This window comes from Urocitellus parryii, chromosome 2 (genome assembly GCF_045843805.1).
Source record: "Urocitellus parryii isolate mUroPar1 chromosome 2, mUroPar1.hap1, whole genome shotgun sequence".
NCBI classification, from domain to species: Eukaryota; Metazoa; Chordata; class Mammalia; order Rodentia; family Sciuridae; genus Urocitellus; species Urocitellus parryii.
In genome coordinates, this window is record NC_135532.1 from 100,717,266 (window position 1) to 100,744,298 (window position 27,033).

General features: G+C 32.1%; 1 protein-coding gene across 4 annotated transcripts in view; it reads right to left on the reverse strand.

Annotated features, from left to right (window-relative positions):
• Stag1 (STAG1 cohesin complex component) overlaps nucleotides 1–27,033 on the reverse strand; it is a 372,311-nt gene that overhangs the window by 152,130 nt on the left and 193,148 nt on the right. For 3 of the 4 annotated variants that reach the window (XM_077795277.1, XM_077795281.1, XM_077795278.1), the window contains one exon: nucleotides 8,549–8,625. The exons of the other annotated variant lie outside the window; for it this stretch is intronic. In XM_077795277.1, coding sequence (XP_077651403.1) covers nucleotides 8,549–8,625 — 77 coding nt within the window. The remainder of the gene's footprint in view (nucleotides 1–8,548; nucleotides 8,626–27,033) is intronic. 4 annotated transcript variants of the gene reach the window in all.

Sequence of the window (27,033 nt, forward strand, 5' to 3'; positions counted from 1 at the left end):
ACTAGGTATGTTTCCATTTCAAGGTCTTTGCCCTTGTTTTCTCTTCCTTCAGATATGAGTTTAATGAGAGCCATCATCTTCTTCAAGTCTTTGCTCAGTGTCACACTCTTGAGAGGTGTTCTTGAATGTACTATGTTAAATCATCCCTTTTGGGCCAATCTCTTACTGATTTTATTTTTCTGCACAGTATTTATTGCCATCTATCATACTACAGTATTTTGCCTAGGTGTTTATTCTTTGGCTTTCTCCTCTTAACTAAAATGAAAATTTTGCGAGGGCAGGGGTTTGTGTCTAGTGCATTCAAGTGTTATATCCTCAACGCTTTGAATGTAAAAGACATTCAAATATTTATTGATCAAATGAATAAGTCACCACGAGAATACTATTTTCAATATGATTCTAAAAATGATAGGGATATCTAAAAATATTTTATTCATGTTCGTTCTTTAATCATCAACTTTGGTGATTTGTTTCCTTAGCCGCAGACTAAGGAACTAGTAAATGAATTCAGCAAATTAACAGGATACAAAATCAACACTCATAAATCAAAGGCATTTCTGTATATCAGCAACAAATCCTCTCACAGTACACTAAAGAAAGAAATTAAAGAAGACCTTAGAAGATGGAAAGATCTCCCTTGTTCTTGGACAGGCAGAATTAATATTATTAAAATGACCATACTAACAAAAGCATTATATTTAAAATCCCAATGATATTCCTCATAGAAATAGAAAAAGCAGTCATGAAATTCATCTGGAAAAATAAGAGACCCAGAATAGCTAAAACAATCCTTAGAAAAAAGAATGAAGCAAGTGGCATCACTATACCAGAACTTCTGTATTACAGAGCAACAGTAACAAAAACAGCATGGTATTGGCACCAAAATAGACTGGTAGACCAATAGTACAGAATAGAGGACACACAGACTAACCCACATAATTACAGTTATCTTATATTAGACAAAGGCGCCAAAAACATATACTGGAGAAAAGATAGCCTCTTCAACAAATGGTATGCTGCTAGGAAAACTGGAAATCCATACACAACAAAATAAAATTAAACCCCTCTCTCTCACCATGCAAAAAACTCAATTCAAAGTGGACCAAGGAACTAGTAAATTAATCAGATACCCTGCATCTAAATGAAGAAAAAGTAGGCCCCAATCTCCATCATATTGGATTAGGCCCCTACTTCCTTAAATAAGACTCCTATAAAGCAAGAATTAAAATCAAGAATTAATAAATGGGATGGATTCAAACAAAAATGTAAAAGAAGCAATCAGTGAGGTGAACAAAGAACCTACAGCTTGGGAGCAAATTTTTACCACTTGCATATCAGATAGAGCACTAACCTCTAGAGTATATAAAGAACTCAAAAAGCTAAACAACAACAACTAATAATAATAATAATAATAATAATAATCCTCCAATCAATAAAAGGGCTGAGGAACTGAACAGACACTTCTCAGAAGGTGATATACAATCAATCAACAAACATATAAAAAAGTTCAACATCGCTAGCAATTAGAGAAATGAAATCAAAACTAAACTTTATATTTCATCTTACTCCAGTCCGAATGGCAACTATTAAGAATACAAACAATAGTAAGTGTTGGCAAGGATGTGGGGAAAAAGGCACATTCATACATTGCTGGTGGGGCTGCAAAATGGTGCAGCCAATATGGAAAGCAGTAGGGAGATTCCTTGGAAAACTGGGAATGGTACCACCTTTAGAGCCAGCTATCCTATCACTCGGTCTATATCAAAAGGACTTCAAAACAGCATACTACTGGGACACAACCACATCAATATTATTGCAGCACAATTCACAATAACTAAACTCTGGAACCAACCTAGACGCCCCCCCTTCAGTAGATGAATGGATAATGAAAATGTGGTATATATACACAATGAAATATTACTCAACAATAAAAGAGAATAAAATCATGGTATTTGCAGGAAAATGGATGGAATTGGAGAATATAATGCTAAGTGAAGCTAGCCAATGCCAAAAAAAAAAAAAAAAAGGTAAATGTTTTCTCTGATATAAGGAGGCTGATTCATTGTGAGGTTGGAAGGGGCAGCATGGTAAGATTAGATGAACCCTAGATAGAGGAAAGAGAAAGAAGGGAACAAGGGGGTAAAAAAGATGGTGGAATGAGATGGACATCATTACCCTAAGTACATGCATGAAGACACGAATGGTGTGAATATACTTTGTATAGAACCAGAGATATGAAAAATTGTGCTCTATATGTGTAATATAAACTGTAATACATAACAAATTAAAATAAAAAATTAAAAAAGAAATAAATATATAAAATCAAAGCAACAATGAATGCCAATATCATTCCTTTTAAATGTCTTGCCCCAAACTGTTATCAATTAGTTAAATGAGATACTACCAAACGTTTTTCTTTTACTCTCATTCATGAATCTTGACAAACCTTTCATTTAGAGTGGGAAACAATCTATCATTAGATTTATGGGGGGGAGGGAGCCAACAACAATGAAAATTGGGATACTGATACCTTTGGGATAAACTAGAGGAGTCCACTGATCATTTTGGTAGTATTGGCAATAAATGAGTTCTTCAAATTGTCAAGGGCATACTCACATATCCTACACAAATGTTATATATATTGCTTTGCATATATCAAGTGACTCATATGAAAAACGGGCATATTAAAAACGTTTTGGAATTATACACATTAACATCTTTGAGGATACCATGTTCCTGAAATCGCAAGAAGAAATTCCAAATTCTAGAGTGCTGTTTCCTAAATTATTACAATAAAATAGTCATAGTTTAAGATGTAAAACCACATCTGTTGAATTTACATAAATCAGATTTCATTTTAATTCTGCCTCAAAAAGTTAGAATGCAAAAGAACCATGTGTTAAGGAAACAAAATAATATTCTATTCACCCTTGGGAAGCTCTAGTGAAAAAATATTTTTACACAACAAAATTTGAAGGGCCTAATAAAATACATTGTCTGAACTTTTGTTTTGAAGTTTTATTGTATATTTACCAATGAAAAGTATCCATAAAGATTAATTCGATTGATTGTGGTAAAACTATATACTTCTAAAATAAGAGGAAGTTTGATTTAATTTGTCCTATACAAACACAGTTATACCAATTAAGAATACTGAAAAGTCAACGCCACAAGATTTTTATAATGTTCAAATCACATAGCTTTCCCATCTTTGACTCTTTAGCACTTACCTACAACACTGTGTAGTATACTTAGGAGAACAACAATGTTTACAGTATGGCTAATTTATTAACATCAAGGCCAATCTCCTGAGTGTGGTACACAAGACTATTAATGATTTGATTCAGCTTCATTTTTGTTTCCCCTCAAGCACTCTAAACTCTCCTCATTAAACTCCTTCCAGGTTTTTCAGGTGAATTTTTATTCATCTTTAAATATCTATATTCAGGGTTGGGGATATAGCTCAGTGGTAGAGTGCTTGTCAAGCATGTGTGAGGCCCTGGGTCCAATTCCTGATTCTACAAAATAATAATAATAATAATAATAATAATAATAATAATTAGAAAGAAAACAAAATCTAGTTTGTAAAGACCTCACACCCTACATAATTAAATCATCCTTTCGTGTCTTACTGGATTTTGCATGTTTCATAACTATTAAACATGTTAAGGTATTATTGCTGAGTATTCCCTCATTGGGTCTAAGTTTCAGATCATTGTGGTAGACACAAATTATATTTCAAGTATCCCAAGGGAAAGAGTAATGTGTTCAATACTGAAGACGGCAGACAGTAGAAATGGCACTCCTTACTAATATATTCACTTACTGTAAATTACGTATGTAAGTTCAATGATTTTATAGTCTATACTCTGTATCTCCCCACAAAATACAAAAGTACTAAATACAGAGAAAAAACCAGAAACTAAACCTTAAATATTTGTAATCAACAAGTGAATAATATGGCATGTGGTTGCACTGATACGACTGTAATATTTTGAAACACATGTAATTATGGCATTTAAATATTTAATTTAAAAAGTATGTAAAATATCCCTTTTGTCTTCATTGACCTTCAAAGATTACTTTTATGTGAATAATATTAATACAATAATAGATACACTTAACTCTATGAATAACAATATATGCTGCAAATTATATCTTATTACAATACACGAGGACTACATACGCAGTCTTCTACTTACCAAGAGTGGAAAGAAAATAAATCCTTTCATCTATTTATTTCAAATTACCAGATACTTTAAAATTAGACATAGATTACAACTAAAAGGGAAAAATGTGAAATAATTACCAGTTACTTAAGCATACTTCCCATAAGAAATCTAGCTACTCTTTGAGAAGAATGTAGGCAACAGGGCAAAGAGGGGAGAGAAACTTTATATGTCAAATTAACTTTATCCCAAATTTTCACTATTAGATGGTTCGAAGGCTGAAAAATGCTTTCTTGATAGAATGTATAAATGAAAAAATTTAAGAGACTGTATTTGAGAATGCAAATAATTTGACCTTTCTTCTACACTCTGCAGCATTTCTTTTACATTTTTGAGGTTGTGTGCTATTTAACCACTTTTATACTTATTAACATTTTAACCCTTTGATTAAATAACTGTTCATATAAATAAAAATATAAAAGTTCCATACTTACTTTAAATAAAAAAAAATTAGGGAAGCACATATGATAACAAATGAGAAGAGAAAAAAGCTGCAGGGTAACTTGTAATCATTATAGAAAATCACCACATAATCTTACAATTTATAAAAAGAATTAAAGGGACTAAATGAATATATTAAATGTGTTACAAATGTTTCCTTATGTACAAGGCATACTTAAATATATGAAAACTATATTAGCTGATCTTGGTAAAACATACCTAAAGGTTTATATATATGAATATAATGCTAATAATCTGGAAAACAAATATTATATTTTGCCTTAGCTTCCAACGGCTGATTCCCAGAAGAACCAAATATACTTAGCTATAAACTGAAGAGCCATAGAATGCTCTGGGAATTAATTTATTTCTAAATTAGATTGATATAATTACTTAGCACTTTGGCTATGTGCAAGTTTGTAGGGCTTAAAAAAGTTTATTAACAAACTATTTGTAATAAAGAATAGGAACATTAGTGTACTTCTCAGGCAATACATAGATTTTTAGACCACTTCCTATAAAATCTATCTGTATTTGATTAGGTGATCACCTTCACCTGACTTTGCTATAATATATTTATTTCAATAATATTTTAATAATGACTACTCTTTTGAGAACCACTGTTTGAATTTAACAGTTCGAATTTAACAGTTCAGATCTTTTAAAAAACATTACTATAAAACATGATGTACCAAAAATAACCTCCCATATCCCCTGGGGAATAAATGACCAAAAAAGTATTTTGAAGGGAAAAAAAATCAAATATGGTATATCTAGTAATATACAAGTATTTAAACCCAAGTTCTTGGGAATATACAGAGTAAAAAAAAAGAATAATATTTTCCTAAAATTACTGAAGATAAAATAGATGGCCTTAGAAGATAATCTAATAAATAATTCTGCTCTAAATCAACACATTCCTAGTGTACCCAAACAGTTGTACAACCAAAAAGGAAAAAGATTTAAATGATTTTTTTTTTAAAAAAAGCAATCTTTGATTACATCACTATCTCAAATATTGGAAAAAATATTTAGAGAAATGAAATATATCCTTTTAAAATAATTTTATTTGCTATGTATCGATTATCACTTTTGGTAACAGTTAACTACCTTTTAATATATTTTGAATATATGACCGTATTGGCATATCATGACCTTTATTTCCATGAATTTCTCATCTTCTTCTAGTTGTTTAAACTTAGTACAAAAGTAATGATTTTTTCTTGAGCTGGATGTGGTGCAGGTCTGTAATTCCAGAAATTTATGGGAGGCTGATGTAGGAGAATCAGAAGTTTGAGGACAGCCTTGGCAATGTAGTAAGACACTCCCTGTCTCAAAATTAAGAAATAAAATGGGCTGGGGATATAGCTCAGTGCTAGAGTGCCCCCACATTCAATACCAACTACCAAAAATAAATAAACAAAAGTAACAATTTCTTATTATCACATTCATTTTTACAATATATTCATTTGTTTCCCCCTCTAACTGTTCTCACACGTGAAGGGTTTTAATAATTTAATTCTTGGCTTTCTTCTTTTTATTTACCTTAAACCAGTAATTTCAAACTTTGATGTCTTGTTAGAATCCTGATGAACTTTTAAAAATTCTCATGCCCAGATCATGCACTTCACAAATTAATCAGAATATCTGGGGATGTGGCAGAGACAGGTACTTTTTAAAGATACCCAGATAACACCAATATGCAACAAAGGTTGGGAACTACTATCTCAAAAACTTGTAATAATCTTTTCATCAAGTGTTAATATTCTTAAGGTCCAAGATACACAATACATTTTAATTTGAGATCTGAATCACCTTTGATACAAGTCTAGTGTAGTACAATCATTCTGGCAGCTGATGAAGCAACTTCCCAATTACACCTTAACTTGATTTTGTTACCTTCTGTTTGGCACATACAAGCTCTTGAAATAACCAGTTTATTTTTTTGATGAAAAGAAGCCCAACAGTAATATATTAAAATCCAGGTTTGTTAGTTTTAGAAAGTTAACTTCATGTAAGTTCAAATGCCTTATAGTCCAACACAATCCAAACAGAATCTGTGGCATGCCTTTCTAATTAAATATTTCCAGGAATATTTGCTACAGTTTGTATTTGCAATGTCTCCTAAATGTTCCTGTTTTAAAGGCTTGTTTCCCAGACTGGTATTGTTGGGAGGATGTAGAATCTTTTAAGAGGTGGGGCCTAGACAGAGCTCTTAGGTCCGTGGAGGCATGCCCCTAAAGGGAAAGTGAGCCTCTTCCTCTTTATTTTGCTCCCAACATGAGATAAATGCTTTTGCCATGCACTGCTGCCATACCACAGCCCCAAACATAACAGGGTCAGCAGATCATAAACTGAAACTTCCAAAACTTTCGTTTTCATAGGTTTATCTCAGGAATTTGTAAGAAAGAAATCTGACTAGTACCAAGTCAAGAATTAAGTAAAACATATACTCACACTGGCTGACAGAAATCAAAACTGTAAATAACCTTACCTAAGTGGGAAAAAAAACCAAAAAACTTTACAATGTCAAAGGCTTTTGGGATTACAAAATCGAGAACAAGGAATTTTGGATATACATATGAATGGAGCATAATGTAAAGTTCCTAACATGGTACTAATATAGTTGAAAAGACACTAGCATAATGTTTCTGTAAAGAATCACATGTAAAATATTTTTGGTCTGGGGCTGGGGATGTGGCTCAAGCGGTAGCGTGCTCGCCTGGCATGCGTGCGGCCCGGGTTCGATCCTCAGCACCACATACAAATAAAGATGTTGTGTCCACCGATAACTAAAAAATAAATATTAAAGTTCTCTCTCTCTCTCTCTCCCCCTCACTCTCTCTTTAAAAAAAAAAATATTTTTGGTCTGAGCTTGCTTTATAGAAGGTGAACAACTGATGAGAAAGACATCCAAGATGTTATGTATGTTTGAGTGTATTTGTTTTATGGTGCGTTTGTACTACTTTATTCAACTGAAAATTAGTAACAATAACAACAACAAAAAAAAGGCTAAGCTTACACCCAAGAGGGGGGACAAAAGCAATCTTTTCTGTTGAAAGTCAAGAAAAAGGAACATCTGCCAGAAAATAGAAATCATATTTAAATGAAAAGGAAGAATATTAAAACTGCAATTAGCAGTGCCCCATAGCATAAATATAAAAGTAAAAGTGAAAATGTTTCAGCATTTACAATCCATGTAAAAACTGTTTGAGACAATATTTCACTGAAAATAGGAAAGGGGATTATGAAGAAAAAAACAAAACATGTATTCTAAATGAAAATTAGAATACCCTGAAGTAGAATGTCCAAAACAGAAGTTTTAAGTTTCACATATACACACAAGTAGACATAGGATGGCAGTGAACGTTCTGTTTCAAATAACTGGAAAATTCTGAGTCATATAAAGTTAAGCCGATTTTTCTTCACGAGGAATCTTAAAAACTAAAATGTGCTTTGATACTAAGAAAGGTATAATATGGAACCCTGTTCAGATTTCTTTGACCTCTGAACCTTTTTTCCTCTAAAGCATTTAATGGGACTAGCATTCCACAGAAGAAAAGTGTTGGAGATGCATTTATAAATTTGGGAATTTGAGAAAGTTTTCAAGAATAAAAGTCAAGAATGAACTTCTACTTCATAATATTAATTTTCTTATCCTTATCAATCATCAGACATTAGTTAATGCTACCTCCACACTATGTAATCAAATCCCCAAAGTTATTAATTTTGTAGCATGGATTGATATTTAATATAAATAAGTAATATATATCTTCTCTTACAGTAAACACCAAATCAAAACAAAACTTGAAATAATCAACATGTTAACAATTTAAAAGTATAAGTAGGCAATCTGCATAAATATTGGAATGCTATACCTCATCAAATTCTTCAGTCATTTTTCTGATGATTTCTGCATTCTGCATATTTCGAAACATCTCTATTCTCACAGTACCTGTGAAACAACAGATTTTACAGTTATTCTTTATCTATCTCATGCTAAACATAAAATTTAATCTGATCATTGTTTGAAAAATTAAAAAAATTTATAGTTTTTCTCTTTCCTTCTCAAATTCTTATACCATATATTCTAAAGGAACCTCTTACATAGGAACTTCAAACTTTTTCAGATATTTTTAAAAAATCTGAATATCTAATGAACTAGATGATAAGTACAGAGAAAGAGTGTTGGGGAAGGAGAAGACAAAGACAAAAAACATAAGTTTGTACTAGAAGAGACTAATTAAACATACACTAGTGATATCTAGACATACAGCTAGCTGCCTTTGTCTTAAAAATCTCCAACTATAGAGATCATATTTCTCTTGTGGCTATTTCTGATATTCTTTATCATCAGAATGTTCTTCAGTAAACTAAAATGTCCCTTGATATAATCCATACCTGTTTTCTCTGAAAATAAGAAACTCCTAAGTTCTACATAATTATCAAGAAATAAAAATTTACTTTTTCATCTTATTCCTTCATAATACTTCTCTCTTCGTTAGTTGATTTTACCTGAAATATGGTCATGTAAATTTTACCACTGGTACTGATAAGGAAAAACAAATGTAGTTTAGCTGAAAACTTGCATTAAAAATCAACATAATTTAAAGAAACTGAAATGTAATTCAAAAATCAATCTGGAATACAGAGAATAATTAAACATGACTTTTTTCTATTCAAGTTTTAAAAAAATTGCAAAATTAAGACTCTAAGAATAAATCCAAAAATAATTATAATCTGACAAACTTCTTGTCAGTAATTATCAACTTCAATTCAAATCACATTTAAGAAAAGAGTGGAGTAACTCCTATAGGGTCCCTCTCACCTTACAAGTGATCTGTCTCTTTTCTCTCCACTTGAAAAAATCCTATTGTCTTGTCTTATGCTTTTAAAAAATGAAAAAATAAAAAGAGGGAAGAGTCTTTAAAATATACTATATATTTTAAAATATTTATTTATTTATTTTAGTTGTAGTTGGACACAATACCTTTGTTGTATTTATTTATTTTTATGTGGTGCTGAGGATCGAACCCAGAGCCTCACACACGCTAGGCAAGAGCTCTACTGCTTAGCCACAACCCCAGCCCCAAAAATGTACTATATATTTTTTTTAAAGAAAGAGCACATAACAATAGAATAGTTTCTAGAAGTCAAAAAAGTGTGCCCTTCATTTAGAGTAATGGGCCAGTAAAAGTTCCAGCTATTCAAGTTAAGGAAAGAGAATCACAAGTCTAAGGCCAGTTTGGTAAGCTTAGTAAGACCCTGTCTCAAAGTATTAAAAAGAAAAAAAGGTGGGGGGAGGGCGGTGCTGGGCTTAGTAGCACATGCCTGCAATCCTAGTTAATGGGAAGTTTGAGACAGGAGGACAGCAAGTTCAAGGTAAGACTGGGCAACTTAGAGAGAGCCTATCTTAAACTAAAAGTCTAAAAATAAAAAGGGTCAGGGATATAGCTACATGGTATATGCCCCTGGGTTCAACCCCTAGTACCATCCGTAAATAAATAAATAAATGAGATTGATACATTTTTCAAAGGTCTAGAGATGTAGTTCAGATGTAGAATTCCCAGTACCTCAAAACAAAACAAAACAAAACAAAAAAACACACAAATGAAATAACTATATTGGCACATTAAATTTAATTTACTAATTGGAAAATTGATACTGTAAAACTGAAATCTGCCTTATCTTTTTAAATAGAATCATATTCAAGCACATTTTAGTTACTTAGTTACTTGGTACATACTTGGTACTTCATTTACAGGATGCTGAATTTATCAATATCAATTTATCAAGTATAAATAATAAATTCCCTATATCCAAGAGGAAGAAGAAAAAAAATATTTTAAAAGATTAAAAAAGATGGGAGGGCTGGGGCTGGAGCTCAGTGGTAGAGCACTCGCCTAGCATGTGTGAAGCAATGGGTTTGATCCTCAGCACCACATGTCCACCTATCACTAAAAAATAAATATTAAAAAAAAAAGATGGGAAAGTTTTGTATTGTGACTGTATTTACTTTGTATTATGACTTTATCTTTTTAATGATAAAAATAATCTTGAAGACAGTTTACTCACTAAAATATAAGCTTAATTTTTCAAAGATTTTTAAAAATTAAAGAGGAAATCTGAATTAAATTTCTAATTATCACAAATAAAATCTGTCTCTGGCAGGCATTCCTAAAATCACCCAAATTAAAACAAACAAACAAACAAAAAAAAACCAAAAAAAACCCTAATTTAACATCAGTCCATCAAAGTTAAACTTCTTTAGGTTATGAATAATCTTATCAATTTGAAACAGTTCTCACAGATAAATATGTAATACATTTATTGTATTTATTTTATCAACCCCTATTTTGTTAGTTATTGTTTCATAGCACCCTGGATAAGTATAAACTGACATTCAAAAAATTAAACAATTAAAAGAATTAAAATTAGATTTTTAAATGACTAACCATTCATATTTATATACACATAAACTGTATTGACTACAGTGTTACAAAAGCCAATAAGTTATGCAGAACATCATTCATGTTCATAGATTTATATGTTTTGTCATATAAATCTATAACAAAACTGCTAAAAGCAAGAAGGGTTTGTGGAGGCTCCAACATACACCACACACCTGGTTGCACATACAAAAAAATTGTGGAGAGAATACAATGCTGGCACAGACAACATTCCCTGACCCTGCCTGGTAAGAAACACAAAGCACAGCTTGAATACCACTCAATTTGTTTAATGTGAGCTGACAGGAAACAACAGGTTTTAGATGGGACACACATAAGCTGAGGAAAGAATCTTCAACTCAAGTACCAGGCTAGAAGGAACTTTTGGCTTCCTCTCCCCCATGTATTTTAACGTCTATTATTAATTTTATTTCTCATTTTTGTTTACAGCTGTTTTCTTCTACGCCTTAATTGGATTTATGTATTTTTCTCCTTTGTTTGAAATTTTTCTTTGTTCTTTCCTCCCTGTCTCTCCTTCTTCACTATTATTGTTTTATTAATTTTACCTTTATCAACTTTTAACATTTTAATCAATTCTATATTATTTTTTTACACTTCCCTATTGTTTCTTTTACTTGTTTTTTACTGTGTTTTATGTTGTTGTTACTGTTATTTGTTTTCTTCTAAGTTATTCTGAGAATTCATGTTTGGCAACTCAAGTACCTGGCAGGTATTTTGCCACTCAGCTACACCACCACGCCTGTTGAGAGAAACCACAACCTACTCTAGGGAAAACTTAGTCAAGAATGTATGAGAAAAATATCCTAAGCCAGAATAATCTGGCAGGGTTACAAGAATCTAAAGTCCCTCTCCTGGACATTCAGTATAATAACAGCACCCATAAATAACAACTCTTTTGGATACCACACCTCTTATATAGGAACTTCAAACTTCTTCAGACATTTTTTAAAAATCTGAATATCTAATGAACTAGATGATAAGTATAGAGAAAGAAGACCTTCAAAGGATCTCGCTTCCCTTAAGTCACTCTCATAGAACCTTTTAGACTGCACACTGTGGACAAGACTAGGGGAGTCATCAGAGTGTACATCTCTAATACTCCACTGTCAACATGACACCTGCATGAACTACTAAATAGATCCTACTCTCCTGAAACCTACAAAAAAATCAAGCCCGAGTCTCTATCAAGGTACAACTGTGTCAAAATCCACTAAACACAGAAATCACAAAGAAATTATACCACCAAGTCCATTTGGAGCTAAGTGCAACATTCCAATACAAACTAATACTCGTCAGCATATCATCAAAAAAAAGTCTGTTTACTAAAAGACCCTCACAACATGATGGAAGAGATATGCTTCCCAACAAATGCAAAAATTTTAACAGAGAAATACAAGAAATAAGAAAACAATAAAACATGGTTCCTCTAAAAGCTCCTGACTATCTAGAAAGTGATTCCAAAGATAACAAAGGGGATGAAAAGCCAAAGAATCAACTTTTAAAAAGAATCAACTAATTCAAAGATGATAAAATAAATAGTTGGATGAATAAAGAAAAACAATGCAGGAAATGAAAAAGCCCTTCAATAAGAGAGAGATTCTGAAAAAGAACCAAACAAATCTTGGAAACGAAAAGCTCAGTAAGTCAAATAAAAATCTCAGTAGATAGCCTCACCAACAGCTTAGTTCAAGTGGAAAAAATATCACCAAAGCTTGAAGACAAGGTTGATGAAGTATCACATTCCAACAGCAATAAAAAGAAAAAAAATAAATATACAAGACGTTTGGGACATCATTAAAAGATCAAACATAGCAGAAGAGACAATGGAGATGAGTTACAATGCAAAGGTACACAAAACTTATTCAGTAAAATAATAGCAGACAATTCCCTAAATATTGGGAAAGAAATAGATATCCAGCTATAGAAGATTTAGAATCCCAAAGAGATATCTTAAGAAAAAAATAAAACCTCTGTATGACAAATAGTTAATCTGCCAAAAATACAGAACAAAGAAAGAGTATTAAAAGCTGCAAGAGAAAAATGCTAAGTCATATATAAATTATGGCAGATATAAAAGAGCAACAGATTTCACAGCAGAAATTCTACAGGCCAGGAGGGCATGGAATTATGTATTTTAATCCTGAAAAGAAAATAAATGCAGACTGGACAACTATATCCAGCAAAGTTTTCCTTCAGAATCAAAGGAAAAATAAAATCTTTCCAAGTATAAACTAAAGAAATTAATGATCACTACAGCAGCATTACAGAAGATACTTAAAGGAATCCTAAATCCAGAAAAGAAAGATAAAAGCAATCATGAGAACACAGTGAAGAATTAACCTCACTAGAAGATAAGCAAATAAGAACTACGATAGAATCAAACATTAATGACTAAGATGAATAAGGGAAAAACAAATAAATGTAGAATCTTCAAAGTAATCCAAGGAACAACAGCTTGTAAAAAAAAAAAAGTAACCTTACTAGGAAAGACTAACTTCACTGAAAGTGAAAAGATGGAAAATGGAATTAAAAAAGCAAGGAGTACTTATATTCATATCTGATGAAACAGACATACAGCCAAATTTGGTAAAGAGACAAAGAAGGTCATTTCATATTAATAAAGATAATAATCCATTAATTAGGAAGATATAATGGTTGCAAATCTATGTGCAATGAACATAAGAGCATCCTATTTTACATTAAAAAGCCATTACTGCACATAATGGGAGATATAAGTCCCAAGAATAATGGTGGGTGATTTTAATACCCTACTCTCACCAAAAGACAGCTAATCAATAAAGACAAAAAAAAAAAATCAACAAAGAAACGTCAGAGTTAAACTGGACTTACAGACATCTATAGAATAATCAACACAATTCCAACAAAATACACATTGTTTTCATCAAAACATGAAAGGTTTCCCCAAAGTAGAACATATTTTAGGCTGCAGAAGAAGTCTTAACAAATTCGAAGCTGGGAGCAGTGCATAGATGTGTACTACCAGCTACTTGGGAGGCTGTGGCAGGATTGGGAGTTTGAGGACTGCCTGGGCAACACATACAGAAATACAACAAAATACAACAAAAGATCTGGGGACACAGCTAAGGGGTAGAGTCTGTTCCTGGGTTTGATCCTCAGAATCAGAGGGAAAAAAAATTTTTTTTTAAAAATTGAAATATTTTCTTGCACCTTATCAAATCATAATGGAATGAAATTGTTAACACACAGCAAGAAGAACTATAGAAATTATACAACACAGAGAAAGAGAATAAACTTTGAATGAAGAGTGGTCACAGAAGAAAATAGGAGGGGCATCAGTTTCTCATCTGGTGGAAATTTTTAAATTCCTAGAATAAAATGAAAATGAAAACACAACGTTATCAGAATCTATGATTCAGGAAAAGCAGTTAATAGAGGAAAGTCTACAATGCACAGAGAAACCTCTAATAACCTAATAATGCATCTCAAGGTCTCAGAGAAACAAGGTGGGAGGGAAAAATGCTCCAAAATCCATAAAAGGAAAGAAGTGAAGAAGATCAGAGCAGAAAAAAATTAAATAGAGGCCAAGAGAACAATACAAAAGAATAATGAATAAAAAAAGAGTTGATTCTATAAAAGATAAAAAAACTGAAAAATCCTTGGCAAAATAATGAAAGAAAAGAGAGAAAGGACCCAAATAAATAAAATTATTAGTGAAAAAGGAGAAATTACAACAAAGAAGTTGTAAAACAAATTACAGGGCTTCTGATGTGGCTCAAGCGGTAGCGCGCTAGCCTGGCATGCATGTGGCCCGGGTTCGATCCTCAGCACTACATACAAACAAAAATGTTGTGTCCGCCAAAAACTAAAAGATAAATATTAAAAAATTCTCTCTCTCTCTCTCTCTCAAAAAAAACAAAAAAACAAAATCAAAAACAAATTACAACATCACTGAAGTCAATACTGATTATTATGAATTATTATTTAAATTATGTTATTAAACTGGAAAATCTAGAAAGACAAATTTCTAAACACACATAACACTCAAAATTGAACCAGGAGAATATTTTTAAAATTAAAAAGATCAGCAACAAGCCATGAGATTGAAGTCTCTCAACAAAGAAAAGCCAAGGACCAGACAGATTTACTGCTGTATTTTATTAGACTTTTAAAGAACTAATACCAACACTGCTCAAATATTACATAAAAAAGGGAAGAAACCCTTCCAAACTCATTCCACAATGCCAAACTTATTCTACAAGGTAGTGTTAACCTGCTACTGAAACCTCATAAGCACACAACTAAAAAAGAAAATTATAAACTAACATCCTTGATGAACACAGATGAAAATATGCTAGCTAAAATCACTTGCAAATAGAATTCAGTAACACATTAAAAAGGTCATACACCATGATCAATTTGGCTTTATTTCAGGAATTCAAGTATTTAATATATAACATATATATTATATATACATGTACATATAACACATATATTATATATACAACATATATAAATCAATAAACATAATACAGAACATAAAGAGAATAAAATAAACATAAACAGAATCAAGGATAAAATCTGCATAATTATCTCAATAGATACAACAAAGACCGTTAATAAAATTCAACATCCCTTCATGACAAAAGGCCCTGAAAAAATTGGGTACAGAAAGATCATACTTTAACATAAAAGGCTATATTGACAAACCCATAACTGACATCATATGAAATGGGGAAAAATTGAAAGCATTTCCTATAAAATCAGGACCAAAAAAAAAAAAAAGGGTGTTCACTCTCATACTTTAATTCAATATAGTAATTAAGATTTTAGTAAAATAAATCAGATAAAAGACAAAAATAAAAGAAATACAAATAGGAAAAGAGGAAGCCAAATTATGTTTGCATAATATAATTCTAAGAATATCCCAAAAATGAAACCCAAAGACTTTCAATTTATAAAAATATTCAGCAAAGTATTAAGATAGAAAATCAACTTACAAGGGCTGGGATCATGGCTCAATGGTAGAGTGCTTGCCTCACATGTGTGAGGTACTGGGTTCTATTCTCAGCACCATATATAAATAAATGAATAAAATAAAGGTCCATCAACAACTAAAAAAAATTTTTAAAAAAAGGAAATCAATTTACAAAAGTCAGTACCTGTTCTATAAACAATAATGAACTCACTGAGGAAAAAAAATCAGGAAAACAATCCCATTTACAATACCCTCATAAAGGAAAAAAAAAATGAGGCTAACCCTAGATGATGAAAATACCTGTCCATAGGGACTGGGAGAATTAAATACTGTTAAAATAGTCATTACTAAATGCAATCTAAAGATTCAATGCAATTTTCACCAAAATGTCTAGTTCTACATAGAACTAGAAAAAAGCAAGCCAAAACTTCATTTGGAAATACAAAAAATGCTGAATAGCCAAAGCAATACATAGCAAAGTGAGCAATGCTGGATGCATCATAACATTAGATTTCAAAATATACTATATAGCCACAGTAACAAAAACAGTGTAATCTTGGAGGGAGAAAAATGGCATACAAACCCAAAAAACCAAAGGTTAAATGTTTTCTCTGGTAAGTAGATGCTGATCATTATAGGGGGGGGAGTGTGTGGGGAAGTATGAAGAAACTTCAGATTGTGTAGAAGGGAGTTGGGGGAGGGGTTGTGGAGATGAAGGATGGTGGAACTAGATTAACTTACTAATGTAATTAGTACATTACCAGGGTAACTCTGCACCACGTACAGCCAGAGGAAGGAGACATTGTGCTCCATTTGTGTACAATGTATTAAAATCCATTCTACTATCATGTACAACTGATTAGAACAAAGTAAAAAAAATTTTAAAAAGATTATACTCTCCCTGAGGATTAAAAAAATAAAAAAACTGCTATAAATAAGTGGAACAAAATAAAGGACCTGGAAATAAACCCACATCTCTCCATCCATCTAATTCTTGACATAGTGCCAAAACACATGTTGGAGGGGTAGAAAAAGCCTCTTCAATTAATGGTGTCTGGAAAACTGGGTACCTACATGCAGAAGATTAAAATTGGATACTCATCTCTCCTAGTAACAAACTTTTAACACCAAAACCACAAATAACCCAAATCAATAAATGGGCAAGAGAACTGAACAGACACTTCTCAAAATAAGAAATACAAATGGTCAACAAACAAATGACTAGCACCAAAATCAAGTCAAAATGGATCAAAACTTTTAATGTAAGACATGGAAGTCTGAAAGGGGAAACACTTTTATGATACTGGCCCAGGAAATGACCTCCAATAGTTAGGGAAATAAAAGCAAGAATTGACAAGTGGAATCGCATCAAATTAAAAAGCTCCTGCGTGACGAAGGAAAACAATCAACAGAGTAAAAAGACAACCATACAATGGGAGAAAACCTTTGACAGTTACTCATCTAACAGAGGATTAGTATTCAGAATAAAGAATTAAAAAAAATTAACAAAAGTAATCTAATCAATAAACCATAAGTGATCTATAGACACTTGCCAAATACAAGTGAACAGTAAATATATAAAAAAAATGCTCAGTACTGTTAGTCAACAAGCAAATATAAGATAAAACTGCACTGCAATTACATCTCCTCGATCTCCCAGTCCTTGGGTCAGAATGGACATGATAAATAAAGTAACAAATGTTGGTGAGAATGTAAAGAGAATCCTTAGACACTGTTGGTACGCATGTATGTACAGTCACTAGGGAAAACAGTATTGATATTCTTCAAAAAATGAAAAGTAGAATTAGCATATGATCCAGCTATAATACTCCTTTGTACATACCTGAAGAAAATAAAATCAGCCTACAGATGATAGCATATATACCCATGGTTATTGTGGCAATATTCATAATAGCCAAGATGTTGAGTCAGCCTAGGTGCTAATCAACAGATGAATGATTTTTTTTAAAAAAATATGGTCTATATACACAATGGAGATTCATTCAGTCAAAAAAGAATGAAATTATATTATTTGCAGGAAAATGTATGAAAGTGGAGAACAATCATGTTAAGCAAAATAAGGCAGATCCAAATAAAAGTACAAGTACTCTTTTATATGAGAAAACTAATTTTTAAAAAAGTAGACCCTGAAGTAGAAAGGAGCTATAGAGAAGGAGAATGAGACAAGGAGGAGGGAAAGAAACAGGAGAGCAAGACAAGGTAGTAGGGCTGGTGGATGTTATGATCTAAGCATGATATACACATGTATGAAAAACGTCATATTGAAACCCATTAATTGGCCCAATTAATATATATTATTATTTTTCAAAAAAAGAATACATAAAGTAAGTAACTTCAAAAATATCTTACAAAAATTTTTAGAATCAAAGTCATGGCAAAAACAATCTGGAACCATATGGAAATGAAGTTGAAGGATCTTGAACCCAAACTAATGAACTCTTTTTAGTTTTCAACTATTTGAATTTGCCTTTCCATGACTGCTTTTCAAAAATAGTGCAAAAAGTTTTCATAAGTCACTTTTGTGAGTAAGCAGAAATCTTATTCTATAGCCAGTCTAAATCGGAAAAACAAATGGAATTCTTTAATTCAGTATAACAATTAATTAGTATTTCTGCATTAATCTAAAAATACATGTAATAATGTCAGTAGATTTTTATCCTGAGATTGAGTACAATTTAGGTGCACGGCTTATGTAGTGTACCCCTAGAAATGAAAAAAACCACAGTTTATAAAATGTATTTGCTGCTAATTTTTATTAAGATACAGTGTAGTGGCACATGCCTAAAATCCAAGAAACTCAGAGGTTGAGGCAAGAAGATCTCAATTTGAGGCCAGCCATAGTAAATTAGCCAGACCCTGCCTCAAAATAGAAAATGAAAGGGTTGGGAATGTTGCTTAGTGGAAAAGTGTTTCCAGGTTCATTCTTTAGTACCCCAGTCCCCAAAGAGATACATAGTGAACATTTTGTTGTTTTTCCATTCATTTCTCCCTGGACTTTGAAAAACAAGGCACTAATTCATTTCAGAGTCCCAAAACCTATATAAAAATATATCATTTTCTCAAGAGTTTTTACCTTTCAGAATTATTCAAATACACATTAATATATTTTAAACATTCTGACAATTTTTAATTTAATACCTTTGGTAGTCCACCTCCAAGATGATTTCCTAGCCAATAACTCCCACCTTTTGCTATTCAGGGCCTAATGTACTCCTATTAACAATGGGCTGAATTTAGTAAACCTTATCTAACAAATAGAATAAGGAGGCAGTGACTGTGTGTAACTTGGAAACCAGATCATAGAAGTAGCCTGGTATCACTCCTTTTGTTTTTTTAAGTTCTGGGGGAAGTCACAATATAAATATACTCAGGGCAGTATGCAGAGGCAAATGACACGTAAATAAGTGTAGATATACTAGACAAGAATTAAGTAACAGCAGCCCTGGCCTACAACTTTTTAAGAGAAATGGTAGGGCAGAATCCCCCTACCTAAGCTGCTCACAAATTCTGAAATCACAGAAACAGAGATAATAAAGGATTAGTTTTATGTTTTAAATTATTCCACATTTTATTTTACTTTATTTTTTTGGTACTGAGGAATAACCAGGGTACTTTGTCAATGAGTTACATCCCCACCCCTTTTTATTTTCAATTTTGACACAGAGTCTCACCAATCAATCCTTTTGCCCCAGCCTCTTGAGTCCTTGGGATTACATGTGTGTGCCACCACATCTGGCTCATTAATGCTATTTAAAAAGTATTGTGGTTGTCTGTTAAACAGAACAACTATTAGAGACTTCTCAGAAGTTTCAATATTAATTTCCAGAGAAATCCATATTTTAAAAGAATTATAAATTTTCTTTTAAATACTAAAAGGTAAGGGGTTATAGTAACGCCATAATATCAAGGATATTTTCATGAATGGCTCAGGAATTATACTCCTAGGAATTTAGTCTTCAGAAATGCAAACACACTGATGAAAAGAAAAGACTTGTAAATGAAAAGGCACTGCAAATTTATACAAATTAAGTCTCTTCCATCACAGAAAATATATGTATAGAGATCCAATAGAAGAATTAAGTTATGGGGTACTACTACTAAGCAATAAAAAGAAATTAATGCCCAAAGTCATTAATCTACACACTTAAAATGTGTAAATTTTAATGTCTTGGTAAACTGTTTTTTTTTAATTCTAAGAAAAAGGACAGTGCTAATTTTATGATTTCAGTAATAACTATAAATGTCACTGTTAAGATAATTCAATTGTAAATAATGCTTAACTCTTATTTTCATGACTACTATGGCAGTCATCACATATAGTTTTAATTATATTTTGAATAAACTAGTTATATCTGTTCATAAAGGGAGGACTATCTTCCTCCATTAATTTAGTGTAATAAAACAAGAAGGAACAAAATGGTAACTAGTACTGAAAGCACTATGAAAAGACAACCTCAAGCTTAACACCTTTGAAGGTGACTGATGACTCATTTACAAATACACATTACTAATAAAATAAAAACATAACTTTGAAAACAAAAACTGAATACTGAATTTTTTGTTTAAGAGGAAAATCCTTGTGCTGCTACAATGACTATTCCAAAGATAAGTCTATTTACTTACTTTCAAACTATTCATTCTTTTCCAGCTGGATCCTGTGACTCTACTAAAACTGTTTCCTAATACCAGTCATCTCTTAGTTGATATACCAAATAGTCCTGCTTTCATAGTGGTACTCTTTTCTATTTAAAGCATTTGTTCATTATATTGATTTTTATATCATCATATTCCTCCACTGTATTCTGTGAACATCTGTAAAAGAAATGTATGGCAGAGACCACCACTTATTAATCTTTTCATTCCTTCAGTTATTTGAAAAACAGCTAACATCTTTTACTCTTCCCTCTTACTATTAAGCTCTCTTTGAGAAGGTTCAAAAAAAAAAAAAGTGCTGTGATTCAGGACTAGTACACAAAGAGCTAATCTCACTTGACTAAACATTTTTGGTCTCAAAGGTACACATTTTCTAATAGAAGTTTATCATAAGATTATGGATAAAGACAAAGATGTGAAATTATATACATTCAAAGAAATAAATATTTGAAAATAAGGAGTGGGAAAGAGCATCATCTTCCATTCTCTTAAACACTAACAAGCTATCTATGAGAATGCTGAAAAAATAAATTACCAACATACATAATTTATATAAAAACATAAAAGGCTGTTTGAACAGGCAGTCTTGACAAGATAATATTTCCAATAAGATAGAGAATTGTGAAATTGCCATTTCTAACAAATAATCCCAGAATTAGAAGTAATAGTAGAAAGCTACTATCAAATACTTAAGAATTTAAATTTTGTTAAACTGCTGTGTAAAAGCATAACTTGGTAAAACCTCTGTGGTATGCGATTTTAGAAATGTCTATCAAAATTTCAAAATTTACATACTCTTTGATCCTGAGATTATATTTATGGCAAAGCATCCATAAATGTGCAAAATAAAGAATGTAAAAGGTTATTCCTTGAGTATTATTTGTAATAGAAAAAAAGGAATAAAAAACTCAAATGTCCATAAATATCGAATTAAATAAAAGAATAATAGAAAAAATAATGATGGTGGTGGTAGCAGCAACTTGGGGCTTACTCACTCCTAAGAAGCACTTCATGTTAACACATTTAACCTTTACAACAATCCTATGAAGAATTGCTATTATTTTTCCAGTTTTACAGATCATAAAACTCAGGCATGTAAAAGTTTAGTAACTTGCAAGAGTTGTTTGTCAGTAGCTCATCTGTTGTCTCTGTGCAGGCAGACTGGCTATAACTAACCACTATTCTTTATTGACTGTGAAACGCAATGGAATCCAAGGAGCTGTCAAAATACAATCAAGCTTGACTATTCTAGAAAGTTCTGTAGGATACAAGTCACACACATTAAAGGAGAGATAGTGATACATGTCTGTGCACCATTAAAAAATTTCTGAAAAGATACACAAGTATCTGCCAAAACTGGTTGCTGGAAACAACAAAGTGTAGTTGAGGCTCAGGGATGAAGGACGACATCCCACTGCATATCCTTTGCATTTAAAAAAAAATGAACTATGCAAACATATTACTCAAACAAATTAATGCATAAAGCCATTTCAAAGAAATGTTAAAAACAAATCTGACTATCAGACAGTTCTTAAACCTTGCCTAAGGGTGCTAGGTGCAGTGGTGCATACCTATAATGCCAGCTCAGAAGGCTGAAGCAGGAGGATCAAAAATTTGAAGTCAGTCTCAGCAATTTAGCAAGCACCTAAGCAACTGAGAGAGATCTTGTCTCAAAAAATAAAAAGGCTAGAGATATTGCTTAGTGACAAAGCATCCTTGGATTCAATCCCCACTTTCAAAGAGGAAAAACAAAAACCTTGCCTATGGGGCATTTGTGTAGTCACTATCAACATGCCCTCATTAGTGGGCAGGGGAAGAATGTTTAAAACAAGTTTGCCAGAAATGCAGAATTATGCGTTTACTTACATGGTATCACAGGACACAAAAGATAAAATTGAAAGCAATATGAAAATAGGGCTGGAAAACATTGGCTTGCATAATTATCGATTATGGACAATTAAAAGAGACTGCAATTATGGGTATAGTAAACACAACATAGAGAAGAATCCTCAAGAGTGGTTTAGAATCTTTGGAATGACTCAAAGTAGGGTTTAATTCTTTGTTCCACCAGTTACTAAGACATATTACAATGGAAAAGTTTATTGATCTCCAGAATTTACAAATTTCTAATCTTTATTTTTATTTCATTTTTAATTTCTTGCTATTTATTCTAAACAAGAATCTCTGCACTCAGTCATGTGTTCTGTGTGTGGTGCTGGTGGTGAGGGATCCATCCCAGGGCCTCTTGAATGAAAGGCTGGCAATCTACCACTAAGTTACATCCTCAACTTGACATTTTAAGTGGTGATGGTACCACTGCACAGCAGAGGTGCTACTGTAATTCCTAATGCCTAGAATAGTACTTAACATACAGGAGGAATTAAAAAAAAATCAGTTAAAGAAACAAGGATAAGACAACTAAATGAGATAATAAATATAAAGTATCTTACATTATGTCTACAGCACATAAGGTTTTCAGTTAGTAGGTTCCCCTCCTTTGGTCACTCATTTTTACCTTTGATCTTAGCCAAAAGGTCCAGAAACAAGAGGCTATTTATTTTTTGATAAATTATTCTGTCAATTTTGGAATCAAGCTAAAAGCTCTAGTTTCTAACTAGAGCTCTACTGGAAGCCAAATTTCTATATATGAACTTTCCCAGGTTAATACTGTTTGGAGAATGAGACATAGTTGTTTCTCTATTTTCCTATTTCTTCATACTTATTTATTTATAAACCCTGGAACAGGCAAAGTTATTTCCAACAGTTTTTCTACCATCCAGACCTATAGCTTCCAGAATAGAGACCAGGTCCAACAATAACTACCCTTGTCCAAACCCTTATTATCTATCACAGGGATAAGTTAAGTGAATGAAGAAGTAATTTTCACAAAAGCCAAGAAGGAACCAGCAAAATGCACCCCCATGCCCCAACAAAAATGAACTACATGGCGCAGAAAACTGTCTTACCCTATCCTCCTTACTCAATTTTATTCTCCCTTTCCCCTATTCTGCAATGTTAGTCTGAAGTAGAAATAGGTACAGGTAGAAGTAGAAGCTGGCAGAACATAACTCAGCAGCAAAACTACTTGTTCAAAATATCAAAATATAACAACCTCTTAGGTTTATGGCTTTTATGATATAACAAATTTACCAAAACCTGGGTATGGTTGAAATATGCTAACACTGCCTAGCATAAACACTCTTCTGAATAGTAGACACATTTCAAATAACCATTCCATGTATGAATCAACTTTTTATTTTAAAGCTTTAAATACAGAATTTTCATAAGTGAAATCTAATGTGGTATGTTACCAAAGATAACCTAAGAACATGAGAAGACATCTCTTTTTTCAGCCTCCTTTTTTGTTTCATTTTTACTTTACTTCATCTTGTAAAGAACAGATTATAACTCAAAATAAGATGCAAAAATATTGTAAATAAATATGGATGAATTGCCAGAGTAAATCTTGGTTAGGAAATGATAAGTGTCAAGACTACTAAAATTTAGGATTCACTAAAAGAAACAAATGCTTACAAAAAATGCAGGACTTTAGTGACCTAGTAATTCAGTGTCTATATAAATCTTTCTTAAGATCTGAGAATGAGTACTGGGGGAATGTTAGAGAAAAGGAATACACTTTGACTACCTTCCAATGAGCATTTCAATTATAAATATCTTGAGATACATGTAATCTGTCTGGGTAGTACATGAAAAAATTGGGGGATTATCTCACAAATTATTATATAAAGAATATTTTTGAAAACTTGCAAATTCATTAGAATGCCTTAAAAACAGAGAGCGTTGTGATTATATCTACAGTGATAAGCCTGTCTCTAGATGGCAGCCTGCACTTTGTATCAATCCCTGGAAAACAAATAAATATATTCTCCCTTTGTAAAAGATAAGCAAAACATAAAACTAAACACTCAAAAAAGATAAATCACTTATTAGTACATAGTATGTGTTTACTAATCTTTCAAGACTGATAGGGTCATTCCGTCCACACCAAGAACAGATAACTTTAGTAAATATAAGGATATCAAATTTTGGAATGTGGTTTACCCACACTAACATAGTTTATGGCCAAAACTAAACATTGTCCTAGATCTATTCCTTTCAAAGATACTCGAAGATTCACCAAACCTTCAAGCTGTATTATTAAATATCCTCATCTTCAAAACTAATGCTATTCATATAGGACAAGAATCAGAAGAAATGATAGTGAGGAAAAGAAAATATTTTTAAAATGTCTGCTACCTCAGCTCTATTACTAATACTATTATGATTAAAGACAGCAGGGCACATTGATTCCTAAGTACCTATTTTAGAGAAAGCTCCAAATTTGGGGACCTTTCTTTAAATTCTTAAAAGAATTTGACAATTCAGAAAGATAATAAATAGGCATAAAAGGAAAGTATTAACCCAAGAATTTTAGTTGTACAAAACTGACAGCAGAAATAAAATGGCCACAGCTTCTAGAGAAGGCTAATATCATTCATAATATGGTATGGAAACATAAAGTCAGGAAAACAAAGAAAAGGCTGAACTTTTCCTTCTAATAAATGAAATCATGAGTAAAATGATATGAGATAAATGGAGAGCCAAGTTTCATTTCTAAGCTGGAATAAAAAAGACACAGACAAAAAACTTGCCTATAATGCTACAGAGAATAAATCAATTAAAAAACAAATGTCTATTTATGAAGTATCCTGTTTATTAAATAATACTGTATATTTCACTTGTTACACAATTTAAGATGTAAATATTTGAGATTAAGATATTTTGATAGGGGCTGGAGATGTGGCTCAGCGGTAGCGCGCTCGCCTGGCATGCGTGCGGCCCGGGTTCGATCCTCAGCACCACATACCAACAAAGATGTTGTGTCCGCCGAGAACTAAAAAATAAATATTAAAATTTCTCTCTCTCTGTCTCTCCTCTCTCACTCTCTCTTTAAAAAAAAAAAAAAAAAAAGATATTTTGATAGTGCCCCCCCATCCCCAATTGCAAACAGATAACTGAGTACTATTCCTTCAACCTGTGCTTCAAAGCTCTTGTCAACAGGGCTACAGTTGTAGCTCAGTGGGAGAGTGCTTGCCTAGCAGAAGTGAGGCACTGGGTTCGAACCTCAGCAACACATAAACAAATAAACAAACAAACATACATACATATATACATAAATGTATTGTGTTCATCTATATATTAAAAAAATTTAAAAAGTTCTATGAACAGAGGTCCCAAATTACATCAAGTATACTTCTTAAAAGTTTCTCACACAATTTTTTTCATGTGGCGCTAAAATTTTCTTAACTCATCTTTTACCTAGTGGCGCTAAAATTTTCTTAACTCATCTTTTACCTAGAATACCTTATTGTACTTTGTCCAACATTTATGTATGTGATTAATGAGAAAGACATTAACTGGATGCATTTGTTAATATTTTAGTCTCAGGGAATTTTCTTTCAACCACCAAATTTTCATAATATATTTTTTTAAAAATATACTTCCTATTTTATCATAGTTTTAAGTTGAAAGAAAAGTGACAGAGTACAGAGTTCTCATATATATCAATCACATCCAGGTACCCTTTCTGCTATTATCTAACATCATTATGGTATATTTGTCACAAATAATGAGCCAATATTGATAAAGCTAATAACAACTAAAATTTATACTTTATTTGTATTTCCTTGGTTTTTACCTAATTTCAATTTTTCTGTTCTAGGATCCCATCCAAAATATCACAAAAGGTGATACTTTTCAAGTCTACCTATACTGTATAAGCTGCTATACAGTGTGATATTTTCTCAGACTTGAAAACATTTATTTTTATTAAAATCAAACAAATTTTTAAGTGTGCAAAACAATAGGGTTAACCATAGGCATAAAGTTGTACACCAGATCCTTAAAATTTACTCATTTAGCATTCTTGAACGTTTATATGCATTGTTAAGCAACCAACTACCCATTTTCTCTTTATCTCTGTCCTTGATAATCATCATTCTGCTCTCTGCTTCTATGAGTTACATAACTCATATAACTGGAATTGTGCAATATTTGTCCTTCTATATTATTTCACTTGGCATAATGTCATCCACTGCCATTCATGCTGTTACATATTGCAGAATTTCCTTCTTTTTTAAGGCTTAGTATTATTCCATTCTTTACATTTACCCATTCATCCTTCAACAGACACTTGCTACTATATACACCCTAGTTATAGTGAATAATATTGCAATGAACCTGGGGATATAGATATCAAGGT